At 41.2% G+C, this 17,015-nt stretch overlaps 1 protein-coding gene across 1 annotated transcript in view; it reads right to left on the bottom strand.

Annotated features, from left to right (window-relative positions):
• ATCAY (ATCAY kinesin light chain interacting caytaxin) overlaps positions 1–11,965 on the bottom strand; it is a 51,856-nt gene extending 39,891 nt beyond the window's left edge. The window contains exon 1 of the mRNA XM_072601783.1: positions 11,729–11,965. Within this exon, the coding sequence (XP_072457884.1) occupies positions 11,729–11,805 (77 nt within the window). The 5' untranslated portion in view covers positions 11,806–11,965. The remainder of the gene's footprint in view (positions 1–11,728) is intronic.
• Positions 11,966–17,015: the final 5,050 nt, after the last annotated feature.

Here is a 17,015-nt window from a genome sequence, read left to right as displayed (position 1 = left end):
GTGTGTAGGTCTTGTGGAGGAGACAAGGCCATAGGCATCCCTCCTATTGACTGGAAGTAACTTAGAGATCTGAAGTTGGAAGACCTATGAACCTTCCTGCTAAAGTCTAAAGAAATCTACCACTCTGGCTCTATCCTGCCCTTGCTTTCCCTTTCTTACCCTTTGTATTCCTGCCCTTGGAAACCTCTGGGGGTTCCATGAAGCTTTCCTTCATGTGCAGTAACAATGCTTGTAATAAAGGCCACTGCTTTCAACATTAATTGTCCAGTCTTGATTTTTTGCAAATGTCTCTAAGACCCCCATATAGATTGGGATCCATGCAAGTGGAAACAGGGTTCACGGACATTAATTCCTTCAGACTGAGCTGGTCTTGACTTGATCATGAAGAGAATGTACCCAAAGCAGATTTGGTTGAAAGGTCTCAATTATCAACCTTTGGGAAATTTACATGGTCAAAATTTAGCATGAGGAAGGGCCCTTGCCCAAGCAGAGACACTCGACTTCAAGAATTCTGTGCTTAGCCATCCTTTCCTTCTCCCGCTAAGGAACAAAACCATTGTGCTACTTCTAGACAACCACCTTTCCAAATCTAACTACCCTTCGTGTGATATTTAACTCTGTTAGAATGGAAGCTCTTTGAAGTCAGGGGCCATCTTGCTTGCTTGTCATTTTTGATAATATTAATGACAACATTTCTATGGTGCTTCAAGATTTTCAAAATATTTCTTCACAGCAAGTACGTGAGGCAGATGGTGCAAGTGTTATCACTCTCTGAATTTAAAAAGCTGAGGCCTATAAGGGGGAAATGACTTCCCCGGGCTCCCACAAGGTATAATAATGACAATTATAATGACAACTCACATTTCTACAGTGCTTGAAAGTTTACAAAACACTGTCCTCACTGCAAATTTCAAAGTTTGGCTTTGCTACTTAAGATCTACAGGACCTTGGACAGCTCACTGTTTTTGGATCTTTCACACTGATCTCTTGTATGACCTAAACCAGCTTAAAATATAATTGGGAAACATCTAACAAAGCAAATAAAAATATGATAAAACATAGATAACATTTAAAAACCAAGTCAATACGTGACCCACCAAGGTCCTTATGTTAAATTTAGTGTTCCCCATTTCTGTTTGAATTTGATAACACTGGTCCAGATGAGCTTTATGAATCATTTTTGGCTCTAAATCTATGATTCTATAATTCTTTGCAGATATCTTATGCAGTTATAGCCATGGAATAATCCTATCTTGGAAACTAGAGTTGAAAAGGGTCTAACATAATTGTAATAATTTTGTTGTTGAGCCATTTTTCAGTAGTGTCTTACTCTTTGAGACCCCATTTTTGGTTTTCTTGGTAAACATACTGGAGCAGTTTGCCATTTTCATCTCCAGCTCATTTTACAGATGAGGAAACTGAGGCTAACAGGGTTAAGTGACTTGCCAAAGGTTACACAGTTAGTAAGGGTCTGATGCCAGATTTGAACCTAAGTCCAAAGATCTATCTATTGGGCCACCTGACTGCCTTAGTGATTTTTATTGATGAGAGAACTGAGGCTCAGAGAGCTGAAATGATTTGGCCAGAGTTGCACGGCAAACACTAACAATAACTTGCATTTCTGTAGGGTTTTAAAATTTATAAAGTATGTTCTTCACAACTCAGTGAGATATCAACAATGGTACCAGTATTGTCACCTGCATTTTACAGGTAAGAAAACTGAGGTATAGGGAATGTGTGACTTGTTTCAGGTAACACAGAACACTATATCTCAGAAACTGGTATCCTCTGCTAGTCAGTTAGTTAGTCAATAAGCATTTAATAAGCATTTTCTATATATCAAGGTGTTGGAGATGATGCAAAGAAAGGCAAAAACAGTTCAGGGAGCTCACATTCTGATAGGAAAGCCAAAGAATTAATCTTTAGGGGTCTGAGCTGTTGTTGGCATGAATGGAGCAGATTTTCTCACTCCAAAGTCAGAAGACAGAGGCTCACATCCTGACTCTGCTACTGATTACCTATGTGACCTTGGGAAAATAATTTAATCTCTCTGGGCCTCAGTTTCCTAATCTGTAAAATGAAAGGGACTAGATTAGATGATCTCCAAGGATCCTTTCAGCTCCAGATCTTTGATTCTCTGGTTTTTCAAGGGGATGTTGATTGCCCTCCCTCCTCGCAGTCAGAGAACCTCCAAATACCCCAAGGATTTCCACAATGCACCTGGAGCCTGACAACGTATGCCAGAGGATTTTTTGAACACAGACTCTATGAGGAAGTAAGAAAAAAATGTCTTCCTTACCTTTCAAGAGGATGCTCAGACAATCCTCCCTTTGGGATTTGGCTCCTTTTGTTTGAATCTTACCTGGGTCCTGAGCCTCTCTCCATTTCTGAATTTCCTGAATCAGGGGAGCTTGTTTAAGGCCCCAGCCCCACCATTTTGGTCTGTACTGGTCAGATGATGCTGAGCTTTACCCTATAAGATACTGGCTCTCTGGCAGTGAATGAGTTCTGACTAGGAAGATGCTGGGACCCAGTGAGCATGCTCCAGCATCTTACTCCTCCCTCGGGCATCACTACAGCATCAATGCAGAATGGGAGATGCACCAGCAGACCAAGCCTTTAGCAGAAGGACACGCCTCCAGGGAGGAAGATGCTTATCCCTCCCTTTCTAGTCAGCTCATTCTCTTCTTAGGTTATACCAGTCCACTGCATCCATCTCTCTGGGCCTGACTCCTTATGTCCAGCTGCCCCCTCTGTCTGCACCCCACCCTCCCAATCTGGAGGTCAAACCAGATTCATGCTCAGTTTGACCTCCCTATGCCCTGCCTGTGGCTCTGGACTGGGACCGACCATGCCAATGGATAAGAGAGGATGTGCTGTGGGGGGTTGGATGGGAGAAGAGTCAGAAGACCTGGGTTCTAGTTTTAGTTATAATTCTCATTAGTCATGTGACTATGGGGTAGGTAGCATGTTGCAAAGCAAAGGGGGCTAGAAATGGAGTCAGAAGGCTTGGGTGAAAGTCCCAGCTCTGACACTCACTACCTGTGTGATTAACAAATCACCTAGCCTTTGGGTCTCAGTTTCCTCAGATGTAAAACGAGAGAGTGAGATTACAGACTCTTTAAGGGTCTTTTCAGCTCTAACCCTATGATCCCTAGTAGTCACATGTTAGAGCCAGGCTGAACTGGTTCAAAGAGCTAATCATTAAATTTTCATTATGAGCATTTATATCTCAGACATTGGCAGATGTTACAACTCAGGGCTCCATGCGTTGTTTTGTCACTTGCCTAGACTTAAGAAAGTGATGACAGAACATCAATAATGCAGATTTAATTTAAGTCTATTGTGTGCATTTTTTTCAGAGAGCCAGTAGTTAAATGTTTAGCAGCATACTACTGAGCCTATGCCCAGTTTCCTTAACTGTAAAATGGAGATAATAATGTGTTCCTTGCCTCACAGGGTTGGTTGTTATGAGGGAGGCCCTTTGTCTACATTAGACTGCTACAGAAGTACAGACTATTATTATTTATACCAGAGACTCTCATTCTTTTCTGTTCTCCCAGGGCAATGGACTGGAAGTCTATTTCTTGGCATGTCAGTGATCTGCTTTCTAGCCTCTTCTAAATTAGGACCTACGTGGGCACTTATGTGGTCTGGAGGTACAGGAAGTGGGACCGTGCTGCTGGAAACCCTTTGTTCTGACTCTCAAATGACATGTATCCTTGTGGAGGTTTGATTTCATCATTCCTTTGCCCCGTAGCCTTCAGCTAGTTTTCTATTTCCTTTAGTAAAATATAAACTTGTTGGGCTGGCATATGACCCCTCACAGTGTAATGGCAACCTATCTGTTTAGCCTTGGTTTGTATCACTCCCCTCCATAAAGTAACAATAATGAAGATGATGCCAGGCACTGTGCTAAGTCCTTTATAAAAATGATCTCATTTGAGTTTTACAGTAACTCTGAGAGGTAGGTGCTGTTATTATCTCCATTTTACAGATGAGGAAACTGAGGCAGGCAGAAGTTAGGTTTCTTGCTCAGGGTCACACAACTAATAAGTAGCTGAGGTTGAAATGGAACTCAGGGCTTCCTGAATCTAGGTCCATTGCCCTGTGCACCACGGCACTCCCTAGTTGTTGCTTATACTTTAACCTTACATCCTTCAGACTTCCTAACCAGAGGATTAAACGTTTAGATCTGGAAGTGATCTTGGAGGCTGTCATTTTATAGATGATGAAACTGAGGTTGGGAGAGATTAAGTGACTTGCCCAGGGTCATTCTGCTAGTAAATGTCTGAGGCGGGATTTGAACTAGCTCTTCCTGCCTCCAAGTTTAGCACTCAATTTGCTATGTCACCCACCAAACTTGTCCTGTTTTTTTCAAAACTCTGTGCATTTGTGGAGGTCCTCCCTCAGGCCAGGATTATACTGCCTCCTCATTTCAGTCTGTTGAAATCCTTCTCTTGTTCAAGGCCTAGTTCAAGTACTACCTTGTTTTATAAAAATTTTCCCTGATTTCTTCAACTGAAGCCAATCATTCCCTGCTCAGATTTCTGGGGAACATTTTGCCCGAATTTCTCCTTTGCTTCTATTATACACTACCATATGTCATATGCTTTTAAAGTTTATTTTTGCATGTGTCATATCCTCCTATTAGATTAGAAGCTCCTTGAAGGCAGGAACCACATTACTTTTTTTCCCCCTCTTTGTATTTTGGGTACTGAGCATGGGGTTTTGACACAGTAGGTGTTTAATAAATATTTTCTGGATGACTGCTGAGATAAGCAGACCCTAGAAGTCAATTAAATTCAATTAACAAAATTTGAGTGTTATAAGGGACTAGTTCTATTCCAGATCTGCACAACTTGGCAGTATGTAGGTACCAAAATTAAAATAGGTTAAATTTCTTCAGCCCACAGATAGGTTTTTAGGAGCTCACTTTCCAAATAAAGGTACAATTAATGATTAAATTATTTTGCAAATAAACCATATTTTTAAAAAGGGAAATTTCAATTAATATCAATTAATTACACTTATTATTTAATATTTTTATTTATCAAGAAATGACTTCTCTCACACTAGAGACAGACTGATGATAGTTGGTTGCTGTGGGTCATGTGACAAACAGAAGAGAACGTGCAGCGGCAATCTACCGGCCAAGTTACATGACAGGCACAATAGTGACTAGTGGAAGGTGGATTAAGCAGGGGAACAGACAAAGCACTTGTTACATCTTCACTTTCTTTTACATTCTCTACATTTTTCGTGGGCCACTCAAAATCCTTTGGTGGACTGCAAGCAGACTTTCAGGACCTATGTTGTGCAGGCCTGGTCTGTTCTAACCCATACATTTATTCCAACCATCAATTCTATGCAACCATTTATTCCAACCCATACATGAAAAGAATTCTCACTATAACACAGCTGGTAGATGATCATTTGGCCTCTGCCTGAAGACCTCTAAAGAGAGGAAATCCTCTATAGCTCAAGGCAATCCATTCCATTTTTGGACAATTAAATTTTTTAAAAATGTAATTTTATTTTTTTCAATCAATATAAATTTGTTTTCTCTCCCTCCTACTGTCCACCCCCTGACATCTAACAATTAAAAAAAGAAAGAAACCCTTATAACAAATATTCAGAGTCAAGCAAAATAAATTACCACATTGGCAATATCCAAAAATGTTTCTCATTCTGATTTTTAATGGATAACTCAATTAAACAAAGAGTATTATATGCAAAGCCTATGCTAGGCACTTAAGATCAATAGATAATGACACAGTATAAGTTCTCAAGGATCAAATATAGTCTAATGGGTAGGTCAAATACACTCATAGCTGTGATACCAGGGAGACTAGGGTAAGTGTAAAAGAGAGACTTATGAGAAATCTGAGGGGAGGGAGGGAGGGAGGGAGGGAGAGAGAGAGAGAGAGAGAGAGAGAGACAGAGAGACAGAGAGACAGAGAAGAGAGAGAGAGAGAGAGAGAGAGAGAGAGAGAGAGAGAGAGAGAGAGAGAGAGAGAGAGAGAGAGAGAGAGAGTGAGTTCGGGAATGTGTTGGAGAAAGCTCAAACTACTTTGTGAAAGCCAATTATTAAATTTTCAGCGTGAGCCTTTATATCTCAGAAATCAGCAAACACTACAAATCAAGGCTAGATTTATTGTTCTGTTGTTTGTCTAGACTTAAGAAGGTGGATGGAAAAATGTTAATGGAGAAGGTTAAATTTAAAAGTATATACCTTTTTGGGGACAGCTTATTGTTAAACATTTATTAGCATTCAGTGGCAGAGACCACTTTCACCTAATAGGTTCTAAAAAGGCTCTCTGGAGGACCTAGCCTTTGAAGGTAGTTAAGGACTTCAACAGACAGAGATGGGAAGGGAGGTAGGGAGTTCATTTCAACAGACAGTATAGACAAAGAGACAGGCAAGAGAGGAAGATGGTATGGAAATAGGGGACAGTATAGATTCGGCGGAATGTGGAATATGTGAAGGGCAATGAATGAGGTAAAGTTGGACTGGTAGCCTGCAGACAGATAATGGAAGGCCTTGAATGTCAATGTGAAGAATTTATACTTTATTCAAGAGGCAATGGAGAGCCACAGAAGCTTTCTGAGTAGTTGATTGTCATGAACATAGGTAGCACATTAGGAAGATTATTCAGGCAATGCATGAAGGATGGTTTGGAGAAGGGATAGACTGGGGGTAGGATGATGTATAATGAAAAGGATACTATACTTAAAACTCAGGAAGATGAAGGTTAAAATCCTACCTCAGTCATGTACCAGCTATGTGACTTAACCTTTTGGTGCCTCAGTTTCTTCATCTGTAAGATGAAGGGATTGGATGGCTTGTAAGGTCCCTTTCAGTCCTAATTCTATAATCTGAGGGCTACAAGCTCAACTTGAGTCAACATGAGTGAGACATAGCAGTCAAAAAGCTAATGTGAGTTCAGACTTCGTTTAAGGAGAGATGGGATCCAGAAGAGGAAAAGAGGATATTCACATTGTCCTTGACCACATCTAGAATTTTGAGATGGTTCAGGTTAAAATAGACATTGGTTAACAGGAACATTTCCAGATTAAGCAATCAGGATGAGGAAGAAATGGGAGACTAGCCAATAAGAGCATCTGGTGAAAAAACCTAGGGATCTTTAGCCTAAGAGAAGATGTAGGGGGTTCATGTGGTCATTAAGTATTGGGAGAACTCTCCCGTAGAAGACACATTAGATTTGTTTTGCTTGGCCCTGGAGGGTGGCACTAGCGATAGCAGGTAGCTATTGCTGAGAGGTACAGGTGGGCTTGATGAAATGAAATACTAATTCTTAGAAATGTTCAGAAGTGAAATGGTCATTAAACAATAGGTTGAATTGATCTTTATTGGGGATAGTATAGAGAGGATTCAGATATGGGTGTCTATGACTAGATGGCCTGAGATACCTGAGATTCTATAAAAAGGACCTGGATTTAAAAGACCTGGTCCAGAAGCCACCTCTGATCTTATTAGCTATATGATTTTGGGCAAGACAGCATTTTCTCTGGCTGTTCTCCATGCTAGGAATGTCCTCCCCTCCTCATTTCTGCCTTTGACTTTCCCTGGTTTCCTTCAAATCTCAGCTAGTCTGCAAAAGGCCTTCCCCAGTCTTCCTTAACCTCAGTACCTTCCCTGTGATATTTTCTCCAATTTATTGCACATATATTATTTGTATATGGTTGTTTTTATGTTATCTCCTCCATTAGACTGTGAGCTACTTAAGAGCAGAAACATTTTTTTTGAACTTTATATCCCCACAGTTCAGCACAGTGGCTAGCACACAGTAGGCACTTAATAAGTACTAGTTGACTGACTGACTTCATGACTCTGTGCCTTGGTTTTCTCATCTATGAGATGAGAAGAAGAATAATATTGCGCTATCTCTGTTAGAGGAGGGTTGTGGAGATCAATTGAAATAATATGTGCAAAACAGTTGAGTTTTGTTAAACAGCTGGTAAGCTACCACATCGAACCATTATACACGTCATCATGAATATTTCAAGCTCTGAAGAGACTGGTGATGGCATCTAGACTCATCTTGATTCACTTCAAGTTATTTTTCTATGCTTCTAAAACATGCGAACATGTAGCCCTCCACAAGACCACCATTCAAGTTGGAGTCCTAGCTCAGCTATTGTAAAATGAGGGGATTGGAACAGATGATCTTTCAGGTGACTTCCACCTATAAAACGCCCTTTGAGCATCCCCAAGAAGGACCAATGAGGTGGGTGCAATAGCATTCCCAGTCCCGTGGAGGCAGACATAGCAACATCAAGCCTGCAGCTGGAACCTTCCTACAGGGAGTAAGCTCATTTTGGAGAATGAGGAAACAAAAGCTCTTCTTAATTTAGGACTGAGTTGGCAAAAATATTGCACTTAGAGACTAAAACTTCACAAGAAGCCCACTGTCCTCTGAACACTGAGTTACTGACACCCGAGGGGCACTCGCTGCAGCTGCCACCAGGAAAATCCACTTGGAGACTATCTTCCTTCACACCCCCAAGTGTCTCTTTACAATATCAACTTTCTGAACTGATTCTCAGTATGCATTTACAGATGATCTTACTCATCCAGTTACTGCAGAATTAAGACAAAGTATTGCCTGAAAACCTGCTTTTGGTGTTACCTACCTGTGTGAATCTGGGCAAGTTAGTTTTGTTTCTCCCATAAAAATGGAGTTGATAATATTTGCATTACCCTACTTCTCAGGGCAGTTGTGTGGAACTCCTAGAATCTTAGATCTAGACCTTAGAGAGCATCCAATCCACTCTCCTCCTTGAATATTTGAGGAAACTGAGGCTCAGAGAGGTTGTGACTACTTGTGGTTATGCAGGAAACAAGTGACAGAACGAGGATTTGAACCAAGATCCCTTGACTACAAATCCAGAATTCTTAACTACACTATGCTGCATTTCACTTTTTAAACCTTAAAACACTCCATAAATGTGAGTCATTCCTATAAATAATAATAAAATCAGAGAATCATAGAATTGTAGCATTTCAGAGCTGAAAAGCAGCTTGAAGCTCATCAGATCCAACTTCTTTATAGTTGAATTGACTCCCAGAGAGGAGAGAGGCTTTCCCATGGTCACACAGGGTCAGAATGAAAACCACGTATGGTATTTTTAATATAATATTTGTAAAATAGAAATTTACTAATAAGAAAAACAATTACGTTAATCAACGAGCATTCAAGTGATAATTATGTACAAGGCACGAGAGTTACAAAGGAAAAAGCAAAATGGTCCTTGTTTTCAAGGAATTTACTGCCTAGTTAGTCTAGAGGGGGATTGTAAGATTATACATTTAGAGCTAAGTCCCTTAGAGGCCCCCATTTTATAGATGAGGACACTGAGGTATTGAGAGAGAGGTTAACTGACTTGCCATGGGTCATGCAGCTAGTGAGTATCTGAGATGGGATTTGAAAATAGGTCTTCCTGATTCCAGTATTTCTTTTACTCTACCACACTGTCAGTGTATATTGTTGTGTACAAAATAGATACAAAAGGATTTTGGGAGGATGAGGAAAGGTCTCATTCAGAAGGTGGCACTTGAGTCATCCCTTGAAAGAAACAAGGGATCCTAAGAGTAGAGGTGAGGGAGGAGAGCATTCAAATCTGATACACAGGTATGGATGGGGATGGGAGTTGGATTGCTTTATATGAGAATCATCTCTTTACTTCAGGCATTTTCTCTGGCTCTTGCTCAGAACACTCTCTTTCCTCATCCATACCTCCTGGCTTCCTTCAAGTCCCATCTAATACCCCACCTTTTTATAGGAAGCCTTTCTCAATCCCTCTAAATTCTATTGCTTTCCCTCTCTTAATTATTTCCTGTTTCTCCTACATATAGCTTGTTTGTACACATTGTTTTCCTTGTTGTCTCCCCTGTTTAATTGTGAGCTCCTTGAGGGCAGGTACAAAAATGCTTATTGATTGACTGAAGGACTAATGTAGCTAGAAAAGTAGAATGGAGCTGGGTTGTGAAGGCCAAACACAGGAGTTTATATCTGATCCCTTATTAAATGACACACTTTAGCACTTTAGCAGTGCATTCCCATCTTATCACATGATGTGTGTGTGTGAGGATTAAACTCAATGGTACCAAGAGAAGGGGGAATGGATGATATGGCCTTTTGACATTCAAGTCCAACCCTAGAACTCAATGATTGGGATGAAAAACCTAAACAACAGGAATTCAGAAGCACCCAACAGGAGATTAAAGAAGGGTCTGAGGTTTTCCAGCCACACATTGACTTTTGTTTCCAAGTTTTCCTTAGGATTTTTGAGCCAAAGGAAAGCTGCCTGTTGTTGGTATAACTCCTATATTGATGGCATGCTAAGGTCTATGAAGCTCCTTTCCTGCAACAGTTCTTTGAGTTAAGTATTGGTGAGGGACGTTCTCCTTCTTTTACAGATGGAGATAATTGAGTTCTGGAGAGAGGAAGTGACATGTCCAGGGATGTAAATGAGCTAGTAAAAGAACATGGGATAGAACTCAGACCCCTTAAGTGCTCTACCTTTCCTCTCTATGCCATGAATACTGTACTAAAGGGGACTAAGCAATAGTTTTCAAAGACTTCTGACTTTGCTCAGTGGTCTCACTCAGTTTTTTGGTATAGGTCTTTTTCTCCATCTTCAAGGATCAGCTTAGATGCCACTTCTTTAGGGAACTCCTAACTTGCTAGGTGAAAGTGGTCTCTCTTGCCACAAGTTCTTGGCTTTGCTTGGACCTCCTTTTCGCATCACAATGACTTGTGCACTTATTCTTCCCCACATTAGATTGTAAATCCCTTGTAATTAGGGTCTATCATATAGTCAGAGGACCTGGATTCAAATCCTCTGCCAATGTGATCTTAGGCACAATAATAATTACTACTAATAATTAATAAAAGCTAACATTTATGTAGCACTTACTATGTGGCATGTCATATGGCATGTGCCATACTTTCTCATCTATGAAATGAAGGAGTAGGACCAGATGAACTTTAAGGTTGCTTCTAGCTCCTAATCTGTGATCCTATGGACCCTTATAAAATGTTTGTTGGATAGAATTGAATTTTCTGATTTTTACTTGTACCATGGAAAGAAGAATTAATGGTACAACTAAAGGTTTTGGAAGAGAAAAAGATCAACTCAAAAGACAGGAATCCAAAATAAACTTCTTTAGAAGAGGTGGCTTGCATATCATCACACTCAAAAATATCTGTAAATGAATGGAAGAAACGGAGATGAGTAGTATTGCCAACCAGGGCTATATAAGATTTTGGAGTAGGGAGAGCTCAGATGGGAGCTTTCCTGGGTGCAGTTCCTGATAGAACTAATAAGTTCCAACTCAGAGATGAGGGTTTGGGAAGCCTGACTTGCAAGAGATGTAATGTACTGTAGAAGAATGAACTATGGATCCAAAGTTAGGAGACCAGGGTTTGTATTCTGTCTCCATTGAGTACTAGTTGTGTTGCCATGGCCAAGTCACTATAATTCCCTGAGTCTCAGGGAATTTCATAAACCATAAAATGCTAGAGATTCATGAGCCTCTGAACTATTGTTATTATGCCGTACTTCTCTGGAGAAGCAGTCAACATGGTAGAAATATTACACACACACACACACACACACACACACACACACACACACACACACACACACACACACACACACACACCCCCAACTCTCAATGGCAGAGGTTGGGAAGACATACCTGGGGAAGTCTTCATCCTGCCATTCCTCCTTCACATCCACATTTCCCATTCGCAGAGTGGCTTCAGTGGTTCCCATGGTGATGGATCAGGGATGGAGAAAGCTTGAAACAGGGAGAGGTCTGAAATGGAGGATGGAAATGGGGAGAGATGAATTATTAGGAACTTCATTTGGCATCATGCTGTCGGTGTTATGGCATCAGAGAATGTTAGAGCTGAAAGGATCCTTGGAGATCATGTGGTTGAATTCCCTTACTCTTTGGAGAATGATTGTAGTTAAGTCTCATGACTGAGATAACACAATTGATAAGCAATATTCGCCATTCCCTACCTTTCGTTTTCAGTAGGCTCCATCATAATGTCTCTCACATTCATCTCCTCTTCTCTAGTCCCAATGCCATTACTCTAACACCAGCCCTTGCTACTTCCTGATGCACCTATTGCAGTAGTTTACCCAACCTTCAATGCCCAGCTCAGAATGCTTCCTTCTTTAGGAAACTTTCTCTGATTCCTCCCAGTTGGTAATTACCTGCCCTCTCAGACTCCAGGTAACACTTTGTGCCTTTCTAATGCGTGTATCATGTAATATTGTGCATTGTAATTATTTTTATTGGTGTCTTATCCCACTACTAGACTGTAAGTACCATGAAGGCAGGGAAAGAATTTTATCTAAGCTTCAAATTTCCCTCACCATCTAGAACAGTAGCACACACCCAGTTCTGCTCATAGTAGGTGCTTACTACTTTGCACAGCCCTCCCTCACTTAAATCCAATTCATGATATGTCATCACCTCTCTAAGGTCATAGTCTTCTTTGAGAACAAAGGACAAACAGCTTAACACATATTTGTTGAATGAGTGAATAAGAGCTGAGATATAGAGTTGGAAGAAATTTCAGTTAAATTAAACAAATATTAAGTACTTCTTATGTATAAGGCAACTTATCTAGCACCCTTATTTTATAGATGAGGAAGCTGAGACTTGAAGTAAGAGACTTTTGTCCAAAGCAGAAAGTAGCAGAGGCAGAATCTGAACCCAGATCTTTTGATTCTCAAACTAGTGCTCTTTCCACTGGAGTGCTTTCCCAAGGTCATTTTATAGAAATCACTTAGAATGAACTAGACGTTGGCTATCTGTGGCTACCTTTTGAATGATTCTCAGTATTTTTTGTTGTTGAAGACCTATGGACAAAGCTGGGAAGTGGACCTATTTATTTTGAGCTCTCTATCTCACACCTTTTTCTTTTGTCTCATGGCATATCCCCCATAAAGATCTCACAACACCTCCTTGTTGTCATTGTTGCTGTATGTCCTTCATTCTCAAAGACGACTGTGATTGGTTCAGAGTGAATGTAAAAGACAACAGCACCTTGCGGTTACTAAAAGTAGTGCTTCAAGAACTCATTCAGCCCCACTCGTCAAAAGATGTCCTCAAAAGAGCCCTAAATTTTTAGACAAAGCATTTGGGCTCAACTCTCACCTATTATTTTGTTGTTAATGGTTTTTCAGTTATGTCTGACTCTTTGTTGATCCCATTTGGGGTGTTCTTGGCAAAGATACTGGAGTGGTTCACAATTTTCTTCTCCAGCTCAATTTTACAGATGAAGAAACTGAGGCAAACAGGGTTACCTGACTTGCCTGGGGTCACACAGATGGTAAGAATCTGAGGCCAGTTTTGAACTCAGGAAGATGAGTATTCCGACTCCAGGGTTTCACTCTATCCACTATGCCACCAGATGCCATTACTTCTTATAGTTGCTTATTATACTTGTGCCCAGTCTGTGATAGTAGTGCCTTCTGAACTCACACTGGACTGATCAGTCACAGCCAAACACACTGTACTCTGACTCTGACACTGAGATGTCATTCTTCTTCAAAAATGAAGGACGAACAACATGATCTTGGGTATGCCCCTATTGGGTCGTCAGTTTCTTTTTCTATAAAATGAATGGATTGGTCTTTAAGAAGGTTGTCCTTTCTTGTTTATGGCCCTATGATAATATTTATGTGAGAACCTCCAAAGAAAAGTCAATCAGTTTCAAGTAGACTCTGGTTTGAAAAGAGACCCAGACTAAGAGCTTGACTTTCCCCTTTGAGAATCTGATCATTGTTTGTGTAGGAAGTGTAGGAAGACAGTATAGTATATGCCACTTGCAATCTGACCTCTGCTGGGAGGTGTAAGGTGGTAGAGGGGGGAGAAAGCATCAGAATAAAAATCAGCTATATTCTTCTCCTCCTGCAGCTGTTTCTAGAAGAAGGTTTAAAAAAATGAAAAATTTATTTCAAGTCATGGGGCAGTAGCCTCCATTTCAGTTTCCCTGTAGTAGACACTGTGTTTCTGTCTCTGTTTCTATTTGATATAGTGTCACAGGAAGAAACTGCTAAAGCCTTCCACAAAGAAAGCCTTTCAGCCCCACATCTGAAGCTGTTTTCATTCCAGAGGGACCTGTGTCATCCCAAAGCACACTGTCAATATAGAGTACAGCCAGCTACAATATACATCATGCAACTATGGGTGCATTCAGACCCAGATTTCAGAATACAGGAGGACAATGTGGGTGTCATCTAAGAAAGAAACATATGGCATTGAATAATTAATATATTTTAACCTCCTCCATGGATGGAGGCAGGTGTGAGGGAAGGCATACCAAATTTGGAAGTGAAGGCCCTGAGTTTGAATCTCAGCTCCATTAGTTATGCCTTATGTGATTTGGAGGCAGTTCCCAAACCCTCTCCACCTCAGTTTTCTTTGTAAAATACCAACTGGATGCTTTCCATAGTCTTTTTAAATTCTATTAATAGTAATAGTGATAGCTCACATTTACATGGTGCTCAAAAGTTTGCAAAGTACTTTATATATATCTCACTGAGCTAATATTCTAACATTGCAAGAAAATATGGAGTAGTGAATACAGAACTGGTTTTGGAGTTAGGAAGACCTGGGTTCAGATACTGTCTCAGATATTTAACCAGTGTGTGACCCTGAGCATCACGCAATCTAGCTGAGCTTTATCCTCATCTGTAAGAATGAGTTAACATATGTAAAGTGTTTTGCCCATCTCGAAGTACTATATAACACTAGCTGCTATTACCTACTTCAAAGATTGTTCTGGGGTTCAAATGAAATTTCACATGGAACATGTAAAGGAACCAGGGAAATATCAGCTATTATTCTAAAGTCTCTTTTCAGCTCTGACATTCTAGGTTCTCAGGTTTCTTCTAGGTCTGGCATTCTGTGTTTTTTGTTCAAAGATTCCTCCCAGGGCTAGTATTCTATGTTCCAAGGTTTCTTTCAGCTCTGACATCCCATGGTCCATCAGTTGGTCCCTTCCCTACTTAAGAACACACCTTATACAATGTTGCGTACACCTGTCTGTATGCTTTTGTAAATTTCCAGTCATTTCAGCTTCGGTTGCCCTCTCGATACAATGGCTTTAGGAGAAATCACCTTAATCTGTGAGCTTCTTGGGGGAATAACGTCCTTTCATTTCTTTTTGTTTTCTCTCCCTAGCTAAATGCACCTCCCCCCCCCTCCACCCCCCCTACGAATACACTTTCTAGTAAAGGGCTTGCAAACGGTAGGTACTGCATAAATATCGACTGATTTAATTTTTAAAAAGCAAATAATTTTCTCTGTGCTTCTACCGAGGAATCTAGTTCTTTAAAATGCCTTCTCTCTTCCCCTCAACCCTCCCCCTCCCGGAAAAAAAATTATCCCCTCAAAATCCGCTTATGATGGCTTTTAAAAAGACTTCAGTTGTTCCAAATAGGAAATGGATGGAGACCGAAGCATCCTGTAGGCCGCCCTTCCCGGGGGAGGATTCAGGTATTAACGGAACCCATAAATCCATCCCCCAAATGCGGCAGATCTCTCATCTCTCCCATCCCTGACGTACAGCAGGGAATCGATTGGGACAATGGCTGTTTAGGGATGCTTTTCCTTTGGTTCTGATAGCTGACTGATGCGCGCCCTCCGAGATGCAGAGGATGCGATCCATCTTGGCCAGGGTTCCCTGGCCACCCGGGGAGAGGCAGTGGTGGAAAAATAAAAGGGCGGTAGCCAATAAACATCTCCAGATAGCTCTTTGCTTCCGCAGACCCGAAAGGCTGGAAGGTGTACTCACCGCCGGGCGATCTCCTCTCCTTAGGAGCGAACAAAGGCCAGACGCCCGCTGGACCAGCTGTGCATCCCTTCCTTGCTGCCTCGGGATGGCAGCTCCCTCAGAGAGAACGGGGACGGACTGGAGACATTCCTTCTTCTGTGGAAGGTTGGCGGGGCTCTGTGTCGTCCAGGAAGGCCCAACAAATGAGGGTCTGCCGTTTTTGTCCGCAGAACTGAGCACCCTCAGTCATGTTCTCCCTATGCCGCAGCTCCTGCCCCTGCTGCTGCTTTAGCCATCCGCTGCCTTTCAGGTATTTGATTATCCCCAGCTCACAGCTGGCTGAGGCTTAGGGCTCTTAAGACAGTTAATTATGCTGCTAGTCTGTGTGTGTGTGTGTGTGTGTGTGTGTGTGTGTGTGTGTGTGTGTGTGTGTGTGTGTGTGATGTCTGATACAACAGTACATCCCCCTTCCAGTATTCATTCCCTTCTATTGGTTAGAAGAGGAGTAAATATTTCTGAAGCCTCTTCATAGGCAGAGACAGAAGAAATGATTCTTGGATGGTGCACTGGGAGCTAGAACAGTAGTGGCCTTATTCTTAGAGACTATTTGGGCTGGAGATGGCTTTAGGATATAGAACATTGACTGGCAGAGAAGAAAAAGACCTCAGACACAGAACACAGAATGTTAGGGTTGGAATGGATCTGAGAACACATTCACAATATCAGAACTGGCAGGGAATTTAGAGCATAAAACATAGAGTGTCAGAGCTGGAAGGGACCACAGAACATGGGATGTCTGAGCTGGAAGGAAATTTAGAGCACAGAACACAAAATGTCAGACCTGAAATGAACCTTACAACGTACCACAGAGAAGGTCAGATCTCAAGAAGGTCTCTGAGCAGACAACATAGAATGCCAGAGCTGAAATAGATCTTAGGATATAGAACACACTGACAGAGCAGGAACGGCCTTTAGAACATAGCACACAGAATATCAGACCTGGGAGGAACCTTAGAGAAGAGATTATAGAAGGTCAGAGCTCAGAAAATATCTAAAGAAACTTATTCAGTTTTCAAAGGAGGGATTTGGGACCCAAAGAGAGTTAGTGACTCTGTAAGGGTCACACAGATTCAATTCATCAAACATTTATAAAGTATCTACTATGATCAAAGCATTATGCTAGGCATT

This window comes from Notamacropus eugenii, chromosome 4, assembly GCF_028372415.1.
Source record: "Notamacropus eugenii isolate mMacEug1 chromosome 4, mMacEug1.pri_v2, whole genome shotgun sequence".
NCBI lineage: Eukaryota > Metazoa > Chordata > Mammalia > Diprotodontia > Macropodidae > Notamacropus > Notamacropus eugenii.
The sequence above is the reverse complement of the archived record's forward strand: the minus strand, read 5'-3'. Positions and strand labels throughout refer to the sequence as shown.